The sequence below is a fragment of the Pseudophryne corroboree genome (assembly GCF_028390025.1).
Source record: "Pseudophryne corroboree isolate aPseCor3 chromosome 3 unlocalized genomic scaffold, aPseCor3.hap2 SUPER_3_unloc_2, whole genome shotgun sequence".
Taxonomy (NCBI): Eukaryota; Metazoa; Chordata; class Amphibia; order Anura; family Myobatrachidae; genus Pseudophryne; species Pseudophryne corroboree.
The window spans coordinates 2,483,249-2,507,555 of NW_026967508.1; the positions used below are offsets into that span (position 1 = coordinate 2,483,249).

General features: G+C 47.2%; 1 protein-coding gene across 2 annotated transcripts in view; it reads left to right on the plus strand.

The window, feature by feature from the left end:
* Positions 1-23,486, plus strand: part of LOC134983595 (zinc finger protein 271-like) — a 44,579-nt gene extending 21,093 nt beyond the window's left edge. For both annotated transcript variants that reach the window (XM_063949261.1, XM_063949262.1), the window contains exon 4: positions 18,694-23,486. In XM_063949261.1, coding sequence (XP_063805331.1) covers positions 18,694-21,746 — 3,053 coding nt within the window. In that variant the 3' untranslated portion in view covers positions 21,747-23,486. The remainder of the gene's footprint in view (positions 1-18,693) is intronic.
* The last annotated feature ends 821 nt before the right edge of the window (positions 23,487-24,307 follow it).

Sequence of the window (24,307 nt, forward strand, 5' to 3'; positions counted from 1 at the left end):
GGCAGGCCTGCCACAGAATGCGCAAGTTGAATTGTACTGGAAATCCAACGAGCAATAGTCTGCTTAGAAGCAGGAGCACCCAGCTTGTTGGGTGCATATAGGATAAACAGCGAGTCAGATTTTCTGACTCTAGCCGTCCTGGAAACATATATTTTCAGGGCCCTGACCACGTCTAACAACTTGGAGTCCTCCAAGTCTTTAGTAGCCGCAGGCACCACAATAGGTTGGTTCAGGTGAAACGCTGACACCACCTTAGGAAGAAACTGGGGACGAGTCCTCAATTCTGCCCTATCCATATGGAAAATCAGATAAGGGCTTTTACAAGACAAAGCCGCCAATTCTGATACACGCCTGGCAGAAGCCAAGGCCAACAACATGACCACCTTCCACGTGAGATATTTCAGATCCACGGTTTTTAGTGGTTCAAACCAATGTGATTTTAAGAAACTCAACACCACATTGAGATCCCAAGGTGCCACCGGGGGCACAAACGGGGGCTGAATATGCAGCACTCCTTTTACAAATGTCTGAACTTCAGGTACTGAAGCTAGTTCTTTTTGAAAGAAAATCGACAGAGCCGAGATCTGTACCTTAATGGAGCCTAGTTTTAGGCCCATATCCACTCCTGCTTGCAGGAAATGCAGAAATCGACCTAGTTGAAATTCCTCTGTTGGGGCCTTTTCGGCCTCACACCATGCAACATACTTCCGCCATATGTGGTGATAATGATTTGCTGTAACCTCTTTCCTGGCTTTAATAAGCGTAGGAATGACTGCCTCCGGAATACCCTTTTCCTTCAGGATCCGGCGTTCAACCGCCATGCCGTCAAACGCAGCCGCGGTAAGTCTTGGAACAGACAGGGCCCCTGCTGGAGCAGGTCTTGTCTTAGTGGCAGAGGCCACGGGTCCTCTGAGATCATCTCTTGAAGTTCCGGGTACCATGTTCTTCTTGGCCAATCCGGAACCACGAGAATTGTGTTTACCCTTCGTCTTCTTATTATTCTCAATACCTTTGGTATGAGAGGCAGCGGAGGAAACACATACACCGACTGGTACACCCACGGCGTTACCAGAGCGTCCACGGCTATTGCTTGAGGGTCCCTTGACCTGGCGCAATACCTGTCTAGCTTTTTGTTTAGACGAGACGCCATCATGTCCACCTGTGGACGACCCCACTGATGAACAATCATTTGGAAGACTTCTGGATGAAGTCCCCACTCTCCCGGGTGGAGGTCGTGTCTGCTGAGAAAGTCTGCTTCCCAGTTGTCCACTCCCGGAATGAACACTGCTGACAGTGCTAGTACATGATTTTCCGCCCATCGGAGAATCCTTGTGGCTTCCGCCATTGCCATCCTGCTTCTTGTGCCGCCCTGACGATTCACATGGGCGACTGCCGTGATGCTGTCTGACTGGATCAGCACCGGCTGGTGTAGAAGCAAGGATTTTGCTTGACTGAGGGCATTGTAGATGGCCCTTAGTTCCAGAATATTTATGTGAAGGGAAGTCTCCTGACTTGACCATAGTCCTTGGAAATTTCTTCCCCTGGTGACTGCTCCCCAGCCTCGAAGGCTGGCATCCGTGGTCACCAGGACCCAGTCCTGTATGCCAAACCTGCGGCCCTCCAGGAGATGAGCACTCTGCAGCCACCACAGAAGAGACACCCTGGTTCTGGGAGACAGGGTTATCAAGCGATGCATCTGAAGATGCGATCCGGACCACTTGTCTAACAGGTCCCATTGAAAAATTCTGGCATGGAACCTGCCGAATGGAATTGCTTCGTAAGAAGCTACCATTTTTCCCAGGACTCGCGTACAGTGATGCACCGATACCTGTTTCGGTTTCAGGAGGTCCCTGACTAGAGAAGACAACTCCCTGGCTTTCTCCTCCGGGAGAAACACTTTTTTCTGGACCGTGTCCAGAATCATCCCCAGGAACATTAGACGTGTCGTCGGCATCAGCTGTGACTTTGGGATATTCAGAATCCAGCCGTGCTGGTGCAGCACTTCCTGAGATAGTGCCACTCCCACCAACAACTGTTCCTTGGACCGTGCCTTTATTAGGAGATCGTCCAAGTACGGGATAATTAAAACTCCCTTTTTTCGAAGGAGTATCATCATTTCCGCCATAACCTTGGTAAATATCCTTGGTGCCGTGGAGAGTCCAAACGGCAGCGTCTGGAATTGGTAATGACAATCTTGTACCACAAATCTGAGGTACTCCTGGTGAGGATGGTAAATAGGGACATGCAGGTAAGCATCCTTGATGTCCAGAGAAACCATGTAATCCCCTTCGTCCAGGCTTGCAATAACCGCCCTGAGCGATTCCATCTTGAACTTGAATTTTTTTATGTACATGTTCAAGGATTTCAAATTTAAAATGGGTCTCACCGAACCGTCCGGTTTCGGCACCACAAATAGTGTGGAATAGTAACTTCGGCCTTGTTGAAGTAGGGGTACCTTGATTATCACCTGCTGAGAATACAGCTTGTGAATTGCCGCTAGCACCGCCTCCCTGTCTGAGGGAGCAATCGGCAAGGCAGATTTTAGGAACCGGTGGGGTGGAGCCGTCTCGAATTCCAGCATGTATCCCTGTGATACTACTTGAAGGATCCAGGGATCCACCTGTGAGCGAGCCCACTGATCGCTGAAACTTCTGAGGCGGGCCCCCACCGTCCCTGGCTCCACCTGGGGAGCCCCACCGTCATGCGGCGGACTTGGAAGAGGAAGCGGGGGAGGACTTTTGTTCCTGGGAACCTGCTATCTGTTGCAGCCTTTTTCCCCTACCTCTGCCCCTAGACAGAAAAGACCCTCCTTTTCCACGCTTGTTTTTCTGGGTCCGAAAGGACTGAACCTGATAAAATGGCGCCTTCTTAGGCTGCGAGGGGACATGGGGTAAAAATGCTGACTTCCCAGACGTTGCTGTGGAAACTAGGTCGGAGAGACCATCCCCAAATAATTCCTCCCCTTTATACGGCAAAACTTCCATGTGCCTCTTGGAATCTGCATCTCCCGTCCACTGACGAGTCCATAAGCCTCTCCTAGCAGAGATGGACAATGCACTTACTTTAGATGCCAGCCGGCAAATTTCCCTCTGTGCATCTCTCATATATAAGACTGAATCTTTTATATGGTCAATTGTTAGGAGACTAGTGTCTCTGTCTAGTGTGTCAATATTTTCTGACAGTTTATCTGACCACGCCGCGGCAGCACTGCACATCCATGCTGACGCAATAGCTGGTCTAAGTATAATGCCTGAGTGTGTGTATACAGACTTCAGGACTGCCTCCTGCTTTCTATCAGCAGGCTCCTTAAGGGCGGCCGTATCCTGAGACGGTAGTGCCACCTTTTTTGACAAACGTGTGAGCGCTTTATCCACCCTAGGGGGTGTTTCCCAACATGACCTATCCTCTGGCGGGAAAGGGAACGCCATTAGTACCTTCTTAGGAATTACCAATTTTTTATCAGGGAAAAGCCACGCTTCTTCACACACCTCATTTAATTCATCTGATGGGGGAAAAACTACGGGTAGTTTTTTCTCCCCAAACATAATACCCTTTTTAGTGGTACCTGGATGTAAATCAGAAATGTTTAACACCTCCTTCATTGCCTCAATCATGCAGTGAATGGCCTTGACAGGCATTAGATTTGACTCATCGTCGTCGACACTGGTGTCAGTATCCGTGTCGACATCTGGGTCTGCAACCTGAGGTAGCGGGCGTTTTAGAGCCCCTGACGACCCCTGAGACGCCTGGACAGGCACAAGCTGAGATCCCGGCTGTCCCACATTTGGCATGTCGTCAAATTTCTTATGTAAGGAGTCTATACGTGCACTCATCTCTTTCCATAAGCTCATCCACTCGGGTGTCTGCCCCGCAGGGGGTGACATCCCTTCTAAATGCATCTGCTCCGCCTCCACCTCATTATCCTCCTCAAACATGTCGACACAGCCGTACCGACACACCCCACACACACAGGGAATGCTCAAACAGAGGACAGGACCCACAAAAAGCCCTTTGGGGGGACAGAGTGAGAGTATGCCAGCACACACCAGAGCGCTATATATGTACAGGGACTAACTGAGTTATGTCCCTAATAGCTGCTTTTCAATAATATATATATATATCTAGCCAAATTTAATGCCCCCCCTCTTTTTTTCCCTCTTACTGTGACTGTAAACTGCAGGGAAGAGCCAGGGAGCTTCCTTCCAGCGGAGCTGTGAGGGAAAAATGGCGCCAGTGTGCTGAGGAGATAGGCTCCGCCCCTTTTTCGCGGCCTATTCTCCCGCTTTTTATGGACTTCTGGCAGGGGTATTTACCTCATATATAGCCCCTGGGGCTATATATTGAGGTATTTTAGCCAGCCAAGGTGTTTTTATTGCTGCCTCAGGGCGCCCCCCCCCCAGCGCCCTGCACCCTCAGTGACCGCAGTGTGAAGTGTGTATGAGGAGCAATGGCGCACAGCTGCAGTGCTGTGCGCTACCTTGGTGAAGACTGATGTCTTCTGCCGCCGATTTTCCGGACCATCTTCTTACTTCTGGCTCTGTAAGGGGGACGGCGGCGCGGCTCCGGGACCGAACACCAAGGACTGGGCCTGCGGTCGGTCCCTCTGGAGCTAATGGTGTCCAGTAGCCTAAGAAGCCCAATCCGGCTGCAAGCAGGCGAGTTCGCTTCTTCTCCCCTTAGTCCCTCGCTGCAGTGAGCCTGTTGCCAGCAGGTCTCACTGAAAATAAAAAAATCTAAGACTATAACTTTCTAAGAGCTCAGGAGAGCCCCTAGTGTGCATCCAACCTCGGCCGGGCACGAAATCTAACTGAGGCTTGGAGGAGGGTCATAGTGGGAGGAGCCAGTGCACACCAGGTAGTCTAAGATCTTTCTAGAGTGCCCAGCCTCCTTCGGAGCCCGCTATTCCCCATGGTCCTTACGGAGTTCCCAGCATCCACTAGGACGTCAGAGAAATGGGGGGGCACGTTAATTGGCGCAGTGAGTGTAATTGGATATATATTTCTATAAAAGCGCTGTACTAGCTGGGATTTTATTCCAGTGTCCGGTGGCGCTGGGTGTGTGCTGGCATACTCTCTCTCTGTCTCTACAAATGGCCTTATTGGGGGACTATCTCCATATAGATATATCCCTGAGTGTGTGGGGGTGTCGGTACGCATGTGTCGGCATGTCTGAAGCGGAAAGCTCATCTAGGGAGGAAGTGGAGCAGATGATTGTGGTGTCTCCGTCGGCAATGCTGAGACCTGATTGGTTGGATATGTGGAATGTTTTAAATGCAAATGTGTCTTTATTACATTAGAGATTGGACAAAGCAGAGTCCAGGGATAAAACAGGGAGTCCATCCATGGCTTTGACTGTGTCACAGGGCCCTTCTGGGTCTCAGAAACGTCCACTGTCCCAAGTAGCAGACACTGATACCGACACGGATTCTGACTCCAGTGTCGACTACAATGATGCGAGGTTACACCCAAGGGTGGCCAAAAGTATTCATTATATGATTATTGCAATAAAAGATGTTTTGCATATCACAGATGACCCCCTTGTCCCTGACACGAGGGTATGCATGTTTAAGGAAAAGAAACCTGAGGTAACTTTTCCCCCATCTCATGACCTGAATGAGTTATTTGAAAAAGCTTGGGAAACTCCAGTCAAGAAACTGCAGATTCCCAAGAGAATTCTTATGGCGTATCCTTTCCCAGCACAGGACAGGTTACGGTGGGAATCCTCACCCAAGGTGGACAAAGCTTTAACGCGCTTGTCCAAAAAGGTGGCGCTACCATCCCCAGACACGGCAGCCCTCAAGGATCCTGCTGATCGCAGGCAGGAGACTACCTTAAAATCAATTTATACACATACGGGTGCCTTGCTCAGACCAGCAATAGCGTCGGCTTGGGTTTGTAGTGCCGTAGCAGCTTGGGTGGATACCTTGTCAGCTGACATTGATACCCTAGATAGGGATACCATTTTATTGACCTTAGCTCACATTAGAGACGCAGTCTTATATATGAGAGGCGCTCAGAGAGACGTTGGGCTGCTGGGCTCGAGAGCCAACGCCATGGTGATTTCTGCTAGGCGAGCCCTGTGGACCCGCCAATGGACGGGTGATGCCGATTCAAAGAGGCATATGGAACTTTTACCTTACAAGGGTGAGGTTTTATTTGGGGAAGGTCTCGCGGACCTAGTCTCCACAGCTACCGCGGGTAAATCGACTTTTTTACCTTATGTTCCCCCACAGCAAAAGAAAACACCACAATATCAGATGCAGTCCTTTCGGTCGCATAAGTCTAGAAGAGGTCGGGGCTCTTCCTTCCTCGCCAGAGGTAAGGGTAGAGGGAAAAGAATGCCTGCTACGGCTAGTTCACAGGAGCAGAAGTCCTCCCCGGCTTCTACTAAATCCACCGCATGACGCTGGGGCTCCTCTGAGGGAGTCCGCGCCGGTGGTGGCACGTCTTCGACTCTTCAGCCACATCTGGGTTCAGTCAGACGTGGATCCATGGGCAATGGAAATTGTATCCCAAGGCTACAAGCTGGAATTCGAAGACATGCCTCCTTGCCGGTTTTTCAAATCGGCTTTACCAGCTTCTTCCCCAGAAAGGGAGATAGTTTTAGCTGCAATCCAAAAACTGTGTCAACAATAAGTGGTTGTCGAGGTTCCCCTAGTTCAACAGGGGAAGGGGTACTATTCAACCCTATTTGTGGTCCCGAAACCGGATGGCTCGGTCAGCCCATTCTAAATTTAAAATCACTAAACCTGTACTTGAAAAAGTTCAAATTCAAGATGGAATCGCTCCGGGCAGTTATCTTCAGCCTGGAAGGGGGGATTTTATGGTGTCACTAGACATAAAGGATGCATACCTTCATGTCCCCATATATCCCCCTCATCAGGCGTACCTGAGATTTGCTGTACAGGACTGTCATTACCAGTTTCAGACGTTGCCGTTTGGGCTTTCCACTGCCCCGAGGATTTTCACCAAGGTAATGGCGGAAATGATGGTGCTCCTGCGCAGGCAGGGAGTCACAATTATCCCATACTTGGACGATCTCCTGATAAAAGCGAGATCGAGAGATCAGTTGCTGAAAAGCGTGTCGCTCTCCCTGAGGGTGCTGTAGCACCATGCCTTGATTCTAAATCTACCAAAGTCGCGGTTGGTTCCAACGACTCGGCTATCTTTCTTAGGCATGATTCTGGACACGGAACAAAAGAGGGTTTTTCTCTCGATGGAAAAAGCCCAGGAACTCCAGAACATGGTCAGAGACCTGTTAAAACCGAAAAGAGTGTCAGCCCATCAATGCACTCGTGTACTGGGAAAAATGGTGGCAACCTACGAGGCCACCCCCTTCGGCAGGTTTCATGCGAGGACATTTCAGTGGGACCTTCTGGACAAGTGGTCCGGGTCCCATCTTCAAATTCATCAGAAAGTAAGCCTGTCCCCCAGGGCCAGGGTGTCTCTCCTGTGGTGACTGCAGAGTGCTCATCTTCTAGAGGGTCGCAGGTTCGGCATTCAGGACTGGGTTCTGGTGACCAAGGACGCGAGCCTCCGAGGATGGGGAGCAGTCACACAAGGAAGAAATTTTCAGGGAACATGGTCAAGCCAGGAGGCTTGTCTGCACATCAACATACTGGAATTAACGGCCATATACAACGGCCTACGACAAGCGGAGAATCTTCTTCGCGAACTACCGGTTCTGATTTAATCAGACAACGTCACAGCCGTGGCTCATGTAAACCGCCAAGGCGGGACAAGGAGCAGAGCGGCAATGGAGGAAGCCACCAGGATTCTTCGCTGGGCGGAAAAATCACATAGGCGCTTTGGCAGCGGTCTTCATTCCGGGAGTGAACAACTGGGAAGCAGACTTCTTCAGCAGACACGATCTCCATCCAGGAGAGTGGGGACTTCATCAAGAAGTTTTTGCAGAGATAACAAGTCTTTGGGGACTTCTTCAAATAGACATGATGGCGTCACGCCTCAACAAGAAGCTTCGGAGGTATTGTGCCAGGTCAAGGGAGCCTCAGGCAGTAGCTGTAGACGCCATGGTGGCACCATGGGTGTTTCAGTCGGTCTATGTATTCCCTCCTCTTCCTCTTATCTCCAAAATATTAAGAATCCTAAGAAGAAAAAGAGTACAGACAATACTCATTGTTCCAGATTGGCCTAGAAGGGCCTGGTATTCAGATCTTCAGGAGATGCTCACAGAAGATCCATGGCCTCTTCCTCTCAGGGAGACCTGTTGCAGCAGGGGCCCTGTGTGTTCCAAGACTTACCGCGGTTACGTTTGACGGCATGGCGGTTGAACACCGAATCTTAGCTGGAAAAAGGTATTCCGGCAGAAGTCATCCCTACTCTGATAAGGGCTAGGAAGGAGGTGACGGCGAAACATTATCATCGTATCTGGAGGAAGTATGTTTCTTGGTGTAAAGCTAGGAATGCTCCTACGGAAGATTTCCACCTGGGCCGTTTTCTCCACTTTTTACAGACAGGAGTGGATATGGGCCTGAAGTTAGGCTCCATTAAGGTACAGATTTCGGCCCGATCTGTATTCTTTCAGAAGGAATTGGCTTCTCTCCCAGAAGTCCAGACTTTTGTAAAGGGAGTTCTGCACATCCAGCCTCCTTTTGTGCCCCCAGTGGCACCATGGGACCCTAATGTTGTGTTACAGTTCCTTAAGTCACACTGGTTTGAACCTCTTCAAACAGTGGAGTTGAAATTTCTCACTTGGGAAGTAGTCATGTTGTTGGCCTTGGCATCTGCGAGGCGGGTGTCCGAATTGGTGGCTTTGTCTCACAAAAGCCCCTATCTGATTTTCCATGTGGATAAAGCAGAGTTGAGGACTCGTCCTCAATTTCTGCCTAAGGTGGTTTCATCATTTCATATGAACCAACCTATTGTGGTGCCTGTGGCTACGGGGGACTTGGAGGATTCCAAGTCTCTTGATGTAGTTAGGGCCTTAAAAGTTTATGTAGCCAGGACGACTCGGATTAGGAAAACAGATGCGCTGTTTGTTCTATATGCAACCAACAAGGTTGGTGCTCCTGCATCTAAGCAGACTATTGCTCGCTGGATCTGTAACACGATTCAGCAGGCTCATTCTACGGCTGGATTGCCGGTACCAAGGTGGTCATTCCGAGTTGTTCGCTCGCAAGGCGATTTTAGCAGAGTTGCTCACGCTAAGCCGCCACCTACTGGGAGTGAATCTTAGCATCTTAAAATTGCGAACGAAGTATTCGCAATATTGCGATTACAAACTTCTTAGCAGTTTCAGAGTAGCTCCAGACTTACTCGGCATCTGCGATCAGTTCACTGCTTGTCGTTCCTGGTTTGACGTCACAAACACACCCAGCGTTCGCCCAGACACTCCCCCGTTTCTCCAGCCACTCCTGCGTTTTTTCCGGAAACGGTAGCGTTTTTTCCCACACGCCCATAAAACGGCCTGTTTCCGCCCAGAAACACCCATTTCCTGTCAATGACACTACGATCGCCTGAGCGATGAAAAAGTCGTGAGTAAAAATCCTAACTTCATAGCACATTTACTTGGCGCAGTCGCAGTCGCGATGCGATGAAATTTACCGAGCGAACAACTCGGAATGACCACCCAAATTCGGTAAAAACCCATTCCACTAGGAAGGTGGGCTCTTCTTGGGCGGCTGCCGGAGGTGTCTCGGCATTGCAACTTTGCCGAGCGGCTACTTGGTCGGGTTCAAACACTTTTGCTAAATTCTACAAGTTTGATACCCTGGCTGATGAGGACCTCATGTTTGCTCAATAGGTGCTGCAGAGTCATCCGCACTCTCCCGCCCGGTCTGGAGCTTTGGTATAATCCCCATGGTCCTTACGTAGTCCCCAGCATCTTCTAGGACGTAAGAGAAAATAAGATTTTAAACCTACCGGTAAATCTTTTTCTCCTAGTCCGTAGAGGATGCTGGGCGCCCGTCCCAGTGCGGACAACATTCTGCAAGACTTGTATATAGTTTTTACCTTACATAAGGGTTATGTTACAGTTTTGATCAGTCTCGGGCTGATGCTGTTTTGTTTCATACTGTTAACTGGTTCGTATATTCCATGTTATACGGTGTGGATGGTGTGGGCTGGTATGAATCTTGCCCTTGGATTAACAAAAATTCTTTCCTCGTACTGTCCATCTCCTCTGGGCACAGTTTCTCTAACTGAGGTCTGGAGGAGGGGCATAGAGGGAGGAGCCAGTGCACACCCATCTAAAGTCTTTAGAGTGTCCATGTCTCCTGCGGAGACCGTCTACACCCCATGGTCCTTACGAAGTCCCCAGCATCCTCTACGGACTTATTGTCTGGCGCATCCTAACACATTCCATCACCCCAAGAACACCATCCCCACAGTGAAACATGGTGGTGGCAGCATCATGCTGTGGGGATGTTTTTCAGCAGCAGGGACTGGGAAACTGTTTCGAGTCGAGGGAAAGATGGATGGTGCTAAATACAGGGATATTCTTGAGCAAAACCTGTTTCAGTCTGCCTGTGATTTGATACTGGGACAGAGGTTCACCTTCCAGCAGGACAATGACCCGAAGCATGCTGCTAAAGCAACACTCGCGTGGTTTAAGGGGAAACATTTAAATGTGTTGGAATGGCCTAGTCAAAACCCAGATCTCAATCCAACTGAGAATCTGTGGTCAGACTTGAAGATTGTTCACAAGCGGAAACCATCAAACCTGAAGGAGCTGGAGCAGTTTTGCCTTGAGGAATAGGCAAAAATCCCAGTGGCAAGATGTGGCAAGCTCATAGAGACTTATCCAAAGCGACTTGTGGCTCTACAAAGTCCTGAATTTAGGGGGGTGAATAGTTATGTACGCTGAAGTTTTCTGTTATTTTGTCCTATTTGTTCTTTGCTTCACAATAAAAAAAAAAAATCTTCAAAGTTGTAGGCATGTTCTGTGAATGAAATGATACAAACCTTCAAACAATCCATTTTAATGCCAGGTTGTGAGGCAACAAAACATGAAAAATGCAAAGGGGGGTGAATACTTTAGCAAGACACTGTAACTAATACAAACTCATCAGGAAATGCTTAAGTATGTCTGCACTTACATCAGATGTGTCAGAGTACTGAGGAATTACCCACATGGAGGAATGAGTGGCTGAATGGCGAATCCAATGAAATACACCAGCAATCTACTTGATATGGATAGAATATAAAGTACCCTGATCAGTGGTGACTGTACAATGGCAGACTGCCGTAGTGTCATCCAAGTTAGGGCCAGATTCAATTAGTTGCAGTTAATTGCTGTGGTCTAATTGATCCCACAGGGCTATTTAATTAATTAGATCCTGCAATCTGACTGCAGGTTGCAGTTAATACGGATTTCGAACAGGAATCTGCGTTAAATGTCCTGATCGCAGGTGCTGCGAACCTGTTGTACACATAGGTCCAGGAACTTCTACCGGATTCTGTGGGTTAGCCCATAGTATCAGGTAATTTACAGTGCGAGAAAAGGTGGCTGTAATTGAATAACACCTGGGGGTACCACCCTTTCCCCTTGTGGTAAGTTACCTGTTATGAACTGAGTACCTGGAACTCAAGGCAGTGGGTAGCAACCGGGGAGTTCCAGTACTCACGGGTGAGGCTGCGGCTAGTTTGAATGATCGCAGCAACTCCTACTCTATCCTTGACTCCGTTACTCCTCCCAGTAGTCGGTTGGTGCCTGCAGAGCTAGTCTTCTCCTTTAGCAGCCGTGTTTGAATGGGCGAATTAGGTCCGCCCAGACTCCGATGCCTCCAGGTACCAACCGAGACTGCAAGTGAGTAAGGGGAAAGCTAACTAAAACCTGCGAGACTACCAACGGGAGAGAATACAGAATGACAAGGAGCAGATTATGGGGGTCATTTCGATTTGATAACTCGCTAGCTACCTTTAGCAGCCGTGCAAACGCATAGTCTCCGCCCACGGGGGAGTGTATTTTTGCTTTGCAAGTGTGCGAATGCCTTTGCAGCCGAGCGCAGCAAAAACATTTTGTGCAGTTTCAGAGTAGCTCTGGACTTAGCCCTTGCGATCACTTCAGTCTTTTTGGTGCCGGAATTGATGTCAGACACCCGCCCTGCAAACGCCTGGACATGCCTGCCGTTTCCCAAACACTCCCAGAAAACGGTCAGTTGACACCCATAAAAACCCTCTTTCTGTCAATCGCCTCGCGTTTGGCTGTGCGAATGGAATCTTCGCTAAATCCACGGCTCAGCACCGATCCTCTTTTTGTACCTGTACGATGCACCTGCGCATTGCGGTGCATAAGCATGCGCAGTTTTGCAGTTTTTTTCACCTGATCGCTGCACTGCGAAAATCGGCAGCGAACGATCAACTTGGAAGGGCCCCCTATGTGCGGCGTGACCGCCGAAATCCCAACATAGGAATCAAGGCACAGACTGAGGAGAGAGTAAAATATACAAATACACATATCAAGTTGCACAGAATGTTGAAAGCAATGACACTAAATATACAAGTGATTGGGAAGGCAACAATGTGCTAAGATGTAATAAACAACTAAATAAACAGTGAGAGCAACAATACTCAAAGATGTCATATACAGAAATGCAGGCAAAGCAATGTTTGTGTGGAAACGCCACAAAAACCTGAACACAAGGTTGGCTGGATCTGGTCAGGTAAGCAATCGAGCACGGTCTCTGGGTCACGGGCAGAACACAGGCTGACAGGATAACCTACGAGCTCACAGATTCACACTGAAGCAGGAACTATCACCAGCATCTTGGAAGTGACCAGGAAGGGAATATAAACGGTACTGCACCAATCACTACTAAGCACCTTAATTAATCACTAAGTGCAGCTGTCCTGCTGCATGTACAAAACAGCTTAGGCAACAGGGAAACGCCTCCTGTTTCCAGCGTCCTCGTTGCCAAGGAGTACGGTGGCCCCCGGCGTCAGCCTGTTGCTAGGTGCCAGACGGGGACCAGGAGATCTTGCGCCCGAGATCCGCTTGTTGCTTAGCACCGGACGGAGGTCAGTGGTAGGCGCGGCATCCCGGCTCCTAAGCAACAGCCGGGACGTGCGCCTCCCAGCGCTAACAGTAAACCCCCCCCCCCCCTTGAAGAGGTAACCCCCCAGATCCAGGTTTCTAGAGATATTTCTTAAAGAACACTTTCTTTAATTCAGGAGCGTGGAGGAACTTCCCAGGCACCCAGTCTCTCTCCTCAGGACCGTAGCCTTTCCAATGAACGAAATAATGTACTTGACCCCGCACAAACTTGGAGTCCAGGATTCCCACAACCACAAACTCTTGTCCCCGAGTCATGACTGGAGAAGGTTTCCTGAAACATCTTACTTTTTTTGATAAACAAATGCTGATTTAAACAGAGAGCAGTGGAAGGTATTATTGATTCTCAAATATCTGGGTAATTGGAGATGGAAAGTAACAAAATTGACTTGCTGGATGATTTGAAATGGTCCACTGTAAAGGGGACCCAGTTTCTGAGATGTCTGGCGGAGCTTGAAGTTTCGGGCAGATAACCATACCGTATCGCCTACTTTGAAAGAACAAGGTTTTTGTAATCTGTCAGCAAGTCTCTTAGACCGGACTGCCGCATCCTCTAAGGGTCGATGTACTTCCTTCCAAATCCTCCTAAGACGAGACACGGGAGAAAAAGAAGAACTAGACTGTCGTGATGGAGTGAAAGTATTTAATTTAGGATGAATAACGGAAACACAGAAGAAAGGAGACATGGAAGTTGAAGAATGTTCAGAATTATTATACGCAAATTCTGCAAAGGGTAGATGGTCAACCCAATTATCCTGGCATTTAGAGATATAACATTGTAGATATTGCTCCAATGATTGATTAACCCTCTCTGTCTGGCCATTGGACTGTGGGTGATATCCTGACGAGAGACTGATATTGATCCCTAGTTCCGCACAGAAGGATCTCCAGAAACGGGCTATGAATTGAGAGCCTCTATCTGACACAAAGTCTTGTGGTAGGCCATGAATACGGAATATGTGTTGAATGAACAGTGAAGCAAGATCCTTAGCATTAGGCAGTTTAGACGGGAATGAAATTAGCCATTTTACTGAAACGGTCAACTACTACCCAGATGACCGAGCATTTGGAAGATCTTGTTAAATCTACAATAAAATCCATTGACAAATGGGTCCATGGCTTGGAGGGTACAGACAGAGGAAATAATTGTCCAGGACACAATGAGACTTGTTTTTGGCACAGACATGACAGGCCCTAACAAACTCTTGAACGTCTGCCTTAATAGTTGGCCACCATACAGAGCGTGAGAGAAGATGTAAGGTCTTATTACCCCCTGGATGTCCTGAAGTCTTGTTGTCATGGAACTCAGAACTGCGTCTGTGCTGACTGGACTTTAGAGGCAAGATTCATGGTTAGTCCAGCAAGAATACATTCTGGGGTAAGAATCTGCTCCGGATGCTTTGAGACTTCATGACTAGACAGAAAACTTCCGGATAAAGCATCAGCTTTGATGTTTTTAGAGCCGGGCCTATAGGTAATTACAAAATTGAACCTAGCAAAGAACAGTGCCCATCTGGCTTGCCAAGAGTTCAATCTTTTAGCAGATTTAAGGTAGACTAAATTTTTGTGGTCCATGAACACGGTTATTGTATGCCTTGCTCCCTCCAGCCAGTGCCTCCATTCTTCCAAAGCACATTCGACTGCAAGGAGTTTTCGATGCCCTACATCATAGTTGACTTCAGCAGGAGAAAATTTTCGAGAGAAAAAAGGCACAGGGATGGAGCTTATGACTGACTGGATCCTCTTGTGATAGAGTGATAGAATAGCTCCAACGCCTACTTCAGAGGCATCCACTTTTACAATGAAAGGTAGATCTGGATCGGGATGCCGGAGATCATGAACTAAAATTAATTCTTTTTTAAGGTCATCAAAGGCCTTTATCGCCTGTGGTGGCCAATGAGCAGGATCTACACCTTTCTTGGTCAGGATCACTATTGGAGCAGCAATTGAAAAGAATGAAACAATAAATCTTCTGTAGTAGTTTGCAAAACCAAGGAAACGTTGAGTAGCTTTTAGATTAGAGGGACGGACCCATTCCACAATTGCCTGAAGTTTCTTAGGATCCATGGAAAACCCCTTGGAGGTGATGATGTATCCTAGGAATGCCACCTTCTCAACCTCAAATTCAAATTTTTCCAATTTTGCATACAGATGATTTTCCCTGAGCTTGGTGAGGACCGCTTTTACATGAGCTCGGTGTTCTTTAAGTGAGGCGGAGTAGATCAAAATATAATCGAGATAGACGACCATGAGTCTTCCCAGGAATTCCTGAAGAATATAATTTATGAGATCCTGGAAGACGGCAGGGGCGTTGGAGAGTCCAAAAGGCATAACCAAGTACTCATAGTGGCCCGAGTGGGTATTGAATGCGGTTTTCCATTCATCCCCCTGCCGGATCCAAATGAGATTGTATGCTCCTCGTAAATCAATCTTAAAAAAAATTGTAACACTTTTGAGCTGATCAAATAAGACGGAGATCAGAGGCAATGGGTATGAATTTTTGATTGTTATCCCCTGTAGTTTATGCATGGCTGTAATGAGCCATCCTTTTTACCGACAAAGAAAAACCCAGCTCCCACCGATGACTTAGAAGGCCTGATGAAGCCTTTTTCTAAAATCTACCGGATATATTCCTCCATAGCTTTAGTTTCGGGCAAAGACAGAGCGAAGAGGCGACCTTTTGGGATTCTGGCACCAGGTATGAGATTGATTGCATAATCAGGACGGTGAGGAGGCAGAGATTCACCTTGTTGCTTGGAAAAAACATCCATAAAAGATATGTACTGGGTTGGCAACCCTCCAGGAACTGTAAGTGCTGAGCGGATCAACATGGTCGGGCATTTGGTTGCACATTTCGTGCCCTAGGAAACAAGATCTCCTGTACTCCAGTTGAATACTGGATTATGAGTCTTTAACCAAGGCAGGCCCAGAATTATTGGAGTCAGGGGATAATGTACCAGGAAAAAAAGACAACTTTACACAATGGAACATTCCGACAAAAACTGGAGGGCTGGAGTCCAGGAACTCACCCGACCGTGGAGAGGACTGCCATCACAAACTGAAATTGCTGAGCAAAGAGTCTCTATAGGAATTCCTCTGGCAAGAGCAAATTCCAAGTCCATAAAATTTCCGACAGATCCGGTGTCAACAAAAGCAGTCACTTGGACCAGAAGGGGTGGTTATCCTAACATGTAACAATAAAGAATTATTTGAGGAGATTGAACAGATACCCCAAAAACTCTCCCAATATATCTAGGGTCTACTAGTTTCCCTCCTTCTGTGGACAAGTGTTCGCTAGATGTCCTTTAGTCCGGCAATAGAGAGACAGTCCAAGAGTGTGACATCTCGCCCATTTGCATGGATTCCTCCGTATTCCCTTCCACCACTGGCACCTTCCAATGAGACGTAGGTGTGGGTACCTCTTTCTCCATTCTTCGTTCCCAAATCCGCCTATCTTCTTTGATGGCTAACTCCATGAGTGCATCCAGAGTGACCGGGGAGGGATATTAGACGAGAAAATTCTTAATTTGTTCTGTTAATCCCAACCAGAACTGACTCCGAAGTGCTGGGTCATACCAGCCACAGTCATTGGCCCATCTGCAAAATTCGGTGCAATATAACTCGGCAGAGTTTCTCCCTTGTATAAGAGAACGAAAATGGGCCTCTGCGGATGCTGTCCGATCTGGATCATCATAGAGAACACCCAAGTCTTTGAAGAAGGAATCCACGGAAAGCAGACTAGCATGATCTGCTGAAAGGCCAAAGGCCCTGGACTGTGGGTCACCTTGTAACAGGGAAATTATGATCCCTATTTGTTGGGTCTCTGTACCTGAAAATTAAGACCTCAGCTTGAAATACAGCTTGCAACTTTCCCAGAAGTTCACAATCTGTTTACGGTCCCCAGAGAACCTATCTGTGAGGTTTAGCTTAGGCTCCCTGGGAGCGGATAACAAGACAGTCTGGGTCCCACAAGTTTCCTCTTGAGTGTCCACATGAAAAGTAAGATCCTGTAGCTGCTGGGTCAAACCCTGGATCTGGCCCGCCAGAATCTGGCCTGAATTTTGTGCTGGATCCATCCGGAGACAAACGACCCACAGAGCTACGGTTTGTGGCTGGTGATACTGCTATGAACGGAGTACCTGGAACTCAAGGGAGTGGGTAGCAACCGGGGAGTTCCAGTACTCACGGGTGAGGCTGCTGCTAGTATGAATGACCGCAGCAACTCCTACTCTACCCCTGACTCCGTTTTTCCTCCCAGCAGTTGGTTGGTGCCTGCAGAGCTAGTCTTCTCCTTTAGCAGCTACGTTTGAATGGGCGAATTAGGTCCGTCCAGACTCCAATGCCCCCAGGTCTTACGTGGTAACAAGGCACCAACCTAGACTGCGAGTGAGTAAGGGGAAAGCTAACTAAAACCTGCGAGACTACAACGGGAGAGAATACAGAAGGACAAGGAGCAGATTATGTGTGGCGTGGCCGCCGAAATCTCAACGTAGGAATCAAGGCACGGACTGCGGAAAGAGTGAAATATACAAACAAATACATGTATCAAATTGCACAGAATGCTGAAAGCAATGACCCTAAATAGACGAGTGATTGGGAAGGCAACAATGCATTAAGATGTAATAAGCAACTAAATAAACAGCATGAGCAACAATGCTCAGAGATGTCATATACAGAAATGCAGGCAAAGCAATGTTTGTGTGGAAACTCCACAAAAACCTGAGCACAAGGTTGGCTGGATCTGGTCAGGTAATCAATCGAGCACGGTCTCCTGGTCACGGGCACAACACAGGCTGACAGGATAACCTACGAGCTGACAGGTTCACACTGAAGCAGGAACTATCACCAGCGTCTTGAAAGTGACCAGGAAGTGAATATAAATGGTACTGCACCAATCACTACTAAGCACCTTAATCACTAAGTGCAGCTGCCCTGCTGCACGTACAAAACAGCTTAAGCAACGGGGAACGCCTTCTGCTTCCAGCGTCCCCGTTGCCAAGGAGTATGGCGGCCCCAAGCATCCGGCGTCAACCTGTTGCTAGGCGCCGGGCGGGGACCTTTCACCGGCTGGGGGTCAGCGGGACACGTGGCGTTCTGGCTCCTAAGCAACGGCCAGGACGCACGCCTCCCTGCGCTAACATTACCCCATCTAATTGACTACGTGCCTTTAGTGTTTCATTTTCACCGCTGATTGCAGTGATATTAGAGTCTGAGAGTGACAGCTTGCTAGTGGAATCCCTTGGGATTTTCCTGGGATTCTCTCTCTCCTAATGCACTAATTCAACTGTATTTATTATTATAATCTGTGTATAGGGTGCTACTAAGCGTCCATAGTAACATAAAATAATAAATAGAAATGCTAAATAAATATAAAGAAGATCAAGCAGACGTTACAAGGGATGAAGCTAACAGTAACTCTAAGTGGGGTCGCAGAGGAGACCAGGAAAGTCCAAGATGAGACCCAAAAGGGTGGAGGGCCTTGCTCGTTAGAGTTTACAGCCTTAAGGATTGGGGGGTTAACTTGTAGGTGAACTGGGAGGAGGCGTAGAGGAAGGACAGCAGATATGTATTAAGGGTATGGAAGGGTTGGTAAGTTTTACTGAACATGTGCGTTTTCAGGGCAGTAGCGATAAAATAAAATAAAATGTAAGAAGTCTAACTACGGTATGTTTTTCCCAACAGAACTATCTAAAGATCCACCTGCTCATATTACAGAAGAATTGGTGTCCTGTGAAGAGGAGATTTTGCCGCAAATTGACAGTTCTACAGCTACAGATAGTACATCTACTCATATTAAGGGGGAATCAGTCTCCTGTGATGGAGGAGACCTCTCAGGCACTGACATTTGTACACCCCCAGATCATGCACAGTATACATCTACTGATATTAAGGAGGAATCAGTCTCATGTGATGGAGAAGACCTCACACACACTGATAATTATAAACCCACAGATCATACACAGAATACATCTACTCATATTAAGGAGGAACCGGCCTCATGTGGTGGAGAAGACCTCACACAGACTGATAATTATACATCCCCAGATCATACACTGGGTACATCTACTGATATTAAAGTGGTGCTGGTCTCATGTGATGGGGAAGACCTCGCAGACCCTGACAACTGTACACCCACAGAACATACACAGTATAGAGCTACTCATATTAAGGAGGAGTCAGTCCCATGTGATAGAGGAGACCTCACGCACACTGACATGTATACACCCCCAGATCATACACGGTTTACATCTACTGATATTAAGGTGGTTCTGGTCTCATGTGATGGAGAAGACCACACAGAGACTGACAATTATTCTCCCACAGATCATACACAGTATACAGCTCATCAAATTAGAGAAGGATCAGTTTCATGTGGAGAAGGACAACTGGCACACACTAACATTTATATGCCCACAGATTACGCACAATATACAATTAGTCATTATGAGGAGGAAATGGGATCTTGTTCCAATGGTGAGAACCTCTTCAGCTGTGTTAGTCCCCAAAGTAAGAAAACGAGCAATCGCACTGAAGACAAATGTTGGTGCTGCTCCGTATGTGGGGAGTATTTTAACTTTAAATCATATCTTGTACACCAGAGAACCCATAAAGCAGAGAAGCCATATTCTTGCTCAGATTGCGGGAAATGTTTTGCTAGAAAACCAGACTTTCTTACACATCAGAGAACTCACACAGGAGAGAAGCCGTATTTGTGCCCCGACTGTGGGAAAAGTTTTTCCCGGAAATCAAACTTCCATTCACACCAGAAAACTCACACAGGAGATAAACCCTTTACCTGCTTAGAATGTGGGAAAGGCTTTACCAGAAAAGCAAACTTTCTTATACATCAGAGAATTCACGCAGGAGAAAAGCCCTTTTTTTGCGCTGAATGTGGGAAATGTTTTACCAGCAGAGCAAACTTTGTTTCTCACCAGAGGACTCACACCGGAGACAGACCCTTTTCTTGCTCTGAATGTGGCAAAGGTTTTGGCCGCAAATCTCAGCTTGACTTACACCAGAGACGTCACACGGGAGAGAGGCCGTATCCCTGCCCAGAGTGTGGGAAGTGTTTCAGCAGTAATTCAGAGCTTGCTAGACATCGGAAAGTCCATGCAGTAGAAAGTCCTTATGCTTGTTCTGAATGTGGGAAATGTTTTGCCAAAAAGTCAGTCTTCGTTGCCCATCAGAAAATCCACACCGGAGAGAGGCCGTATCCTTGTACTGAGTGTGGGAAATGTTTCAAACAGAAATCGCAACTCAACAGGCACATTAGAAGCCACACGGGGGAGAGGCCGTATTCCTGCTCCGAGTGCGGGAAGACTTTTACTAGCAGTGGAAACCTTCTTATACACCGGAGAATTCACACTGGAGAGAAGACGTACTCCTGCCCCGAATGCGGCAAGTGTTTTTACCAAAAATCGCAGCTTAATACGCACCTCAGAATGCACAGGGGAGATCGACCGTATTCCTGCTCCGAATGCGGGAAATGTTTTACTAGCCGAGCCAATGTGCTTATGCATCAAAGGACTCACACCGGAGAGAAGCTCTACGGTTGCGAAGAGTGTGGCAAGTATTTTACCAGGAAGGCCAACCTTTCCACGCACCAGAGATCCCACACGGGAGTGAAGCCATATTCCTGCTCTGAGTGCGGGAAGAGCTTTACTAGGAGAACTAATTTCATTACACACCAGAGAATTCACGCTGGCGAGAAACCGTTTTCTTGTCCCGATTGTGAGAAATGTTTTACCAGTCGGGCAAATTTACTTTCACATCAGAGAAGACACACGGGTGAGAAGCCACATCCGTGCGCTGAATGCGGTAGGTGCTTTAGGCATAAGTCACAGCTTACTGTGCACCAGAGAAGTCACACGGGAGAGAGGCCGTACCCGTGCCTAGAGTGTGGGAGATGCTTCAGCAGTAACTGGGAACTTGTTAGTCACCAGAGAACTCACACGGGAGAGAGGCCTTACCGGTGCCTAGAGTGTGCGAGATGCTTTAGCAGTAACGCGCAACTTGTTAGACACCAGAGAAGTCACACGGGAGAGAGTCCACACCGGTGCCTAGAGTGTGGGAGATGCTTCAGCAGTAACTCGCAACTTGTTAGTCACCAGAGAACTCACACAGGGGAGAGGCCATACCGGTGCCTAGAGTGTGCGAAATGCTTTAGCAGTAGCTCAGAACTTGTTAGACACCAGAGAAGTCACTTGGGAGGGAGGCCACACCGGTGCCTAGAGTGTGGGAGATGCTTCAGAAGTAACTCAGAACTTGTTGGACACCAGAGAAGTCACACGGGAGAGAAGCCATACCGGTGCATAGAGTGTGGGAGACGCCTTAGTAGTAGCTCTGAACTCTTTAGTCACCAGAGAAGTCACATGGGAGAGAGGCCATATTCCTGTGCTGAGTGTGGGAAATGCTTCACAAGGAAGGTGATTTATATAATGCATCAAAGAGCTCACACAGGGGAGAAACCATTCCTCTGCTCAGAGTGTGGGAAACGTTTCGCTAGAAAATCAATATTTCTCATGCATCGGAGGATCCACAAAGGAGAGAAGTTGTATTCATGCTCCAAGTGTGGGAAGCGCTTCAAGCAGAAATCACAGCTTAATGCACATCGGAGAAGTCACGGGGAAGTCATGTATCCTTGCTCTGAGTGTGGGAAACGTTTTAGGAGCAACTTGCGACGTGTCAGACACGAAAGAAGTCACACTGGGGAGATACTAAAATTCATTCTCTGAATGTGGAAATACTTTTATTAGGAAAACATTTCTTTATTATGCATCAGAGAATTCAAATGGGAGACAGACTATGGGGCTAATTCTTAGTCGTGGACAGCTACTTCCTTATGCTAATGCAAGATTCCTTTTGGATAATGAGCAGGATCGTGTGCGTGCAAGCGGAAACAAGTGCCGGCTGCAACAATAATCTTCATTAGTACCTGCACTTGCACCAGCCACACACCAGTGCAAGAGATCCATGAGAACCAGGCTGCCCTTCCCCGTACCACGACTCAGAATCACCCCCCCCCCCCCCCCCACCACCACCACCACCACACACACACCTATCCCAGTTTCCACCCCAAATTGCCCTATTCTATGGAAGGAAATCCAGCCAAGTTGTGTCCGACTCGAAATAGGATGGGCATTCGCAAAAATGAATACTGTGCAGATGCATAAATTTGGCATTGTCAAAATCTCAATGCGACACAGAACAAAAGAGTATATAGCCTTGTCCGGTATCCGGTCTTTAGGTTGACAGTAAAAAGGTCAAGCACGGTCTGTCGACATGGTCAAATGGCCGACACATCATATGGTTGACATGAGTATTTCAAAATTGTCATTCATTTGTATAACTTTTTCATCCTTTATCATCCACATGGACTATGAAATTGAATGGTGCCAAGCGCACCCGTAGCGGAATGAGGCACCTAGCGGAGTGAGCCACCATGTGTTATGAGTTAAAAATTGACACCCCAGAAACTTTAAAAAACTAACGTCGACCTTTTCATATGTCGACAATTTTCACGTCGACCTTTTGCTCCTGTCAGCCTTTTTCTCATGTCAATCTTTTGCTGTTGACCTAGACACTGTTGACCTTTTTTACTGTCGACCTAATGAACCATACCACCTTTTTTTTTGTCATTTTTTTTTTATATCCGATAAAAATAAAACCTTTTGTACTGTTAATTTTTGTTTACATTGTGGGGAATGTGCGATTTCATCATTCAGAACTTGAACACCAGAAAAGTCACAATGGAGAGAAACTAAGGCCAAGTTCGGTGGCTGCACGGGATGCCGACCAAACTCTGACTTTTTTTTTTTTTTAAAGGGGCAATCATGGCTTGTACATCATTGTCCCTTTAAAAAAAAGTCAGAGTTCAGCCGCCGAACTAGGAACTTCATTACATCCCACCCACGGTCTTTGTCTACACACACATTTTGCTGCACACAAGATCAGTCATAGGCAACATGATTCAATTTTGGGGCCACATAGGGTGATCTCCTAATCTTCCAAAGGGCCACACGTTGCTCTAAACCTCAGTAGGAAGTTAAATGAATACATTCGATCAATGAAAGCGATAACCTATCAGCAGGCATTTGAAAAAGTGTTACAAGCGCTGACAAACAAACGTGACAGCAAAGCAGGATGAAGCTGGGGACTTCAAGTGAGGTTCAGGGGAACTGCCTGGTGCCCATCGCTGCACCCAATAATTCATAGAGGGGAGCATTAATATTGTAATTAATGTCACGTGTTTCCGAAGCAATCGACATCTTTTAGGGTATCATGTAGTTCACACAGGAGTGAGACCAAATTCTTTTGCAGAATATGGCAAATGTTTGGCTTGTACAGCTCTTGTAAGATGTCAGCAAAAAGCAATATGCATGAGAAAATACACAAGTAGAAAGTTTGTTAGCTAATGTAGATGTGTAGCTTGCTGTCTGTCATATACTGATGAATAAAATAACTTTACATTGAAATTGGTTCACCTGTTTTATTTCTTAATGTACTTGTGTTAAAATACAACAACTTACAAACACACCAGTATATATATGATATAACTTTGACTCTCTTGTCTCAGGATAGGACAAGAGACACAGTGTTAATAAGCATACCTTATGAGTCTGTACAATCTGAGTAGTGGACACGCATGGGGGAGATGAATCAAGCCTTGGAGAGAGATAAAGTGGAGCAGTTGCCCAAAGCAGCCAATCAGCTCCTGATATTTATCCAGCACAGTCTTTGAAATGTCAGAAGCTGATTGACTGCTTTGGGCAACTTGTCCACTTTAGCTCCGAGGCTTGATACATCTCCCCCATATGAAGAAATGTATCAAAGTGCAGCTTGCATTCCTCATGCAGATTGATGTGCGATTTGCACCGCGTACCGTACATAAAATCCAAAAGTAATCATCAAACTGCATTATTATAAACTGTCCAAGGTCAATCGGCCGTTTTGGCTGTGATAATAATGATAATAAAAAAGAGCCAAATGTATGAAGTGAGCCAAACTGCAAGGATAAAAAAATAGTACCTGGTTCTCGTAGGCCAAACTGCTCTAATTGTAGACTCCTATCTGAATGTTTACATGATTATATAAAGAGGTAGTGAGGGAGAAATGGAGCGAAGAGGGTGCTCGCCAGACTTGTTCACAAGTCCTGTTCCTCTCATGACTCTAAAGTAATAAACGTGTTTTTGCATCAAGCCTGGTGAATGCCCTCTTTCCTCCATTTTCCGGTCTGAGCATCCCAGCGAGTACAAGGGAATGATGAGGTGAATGCAGATACTGGGGTATATTTACT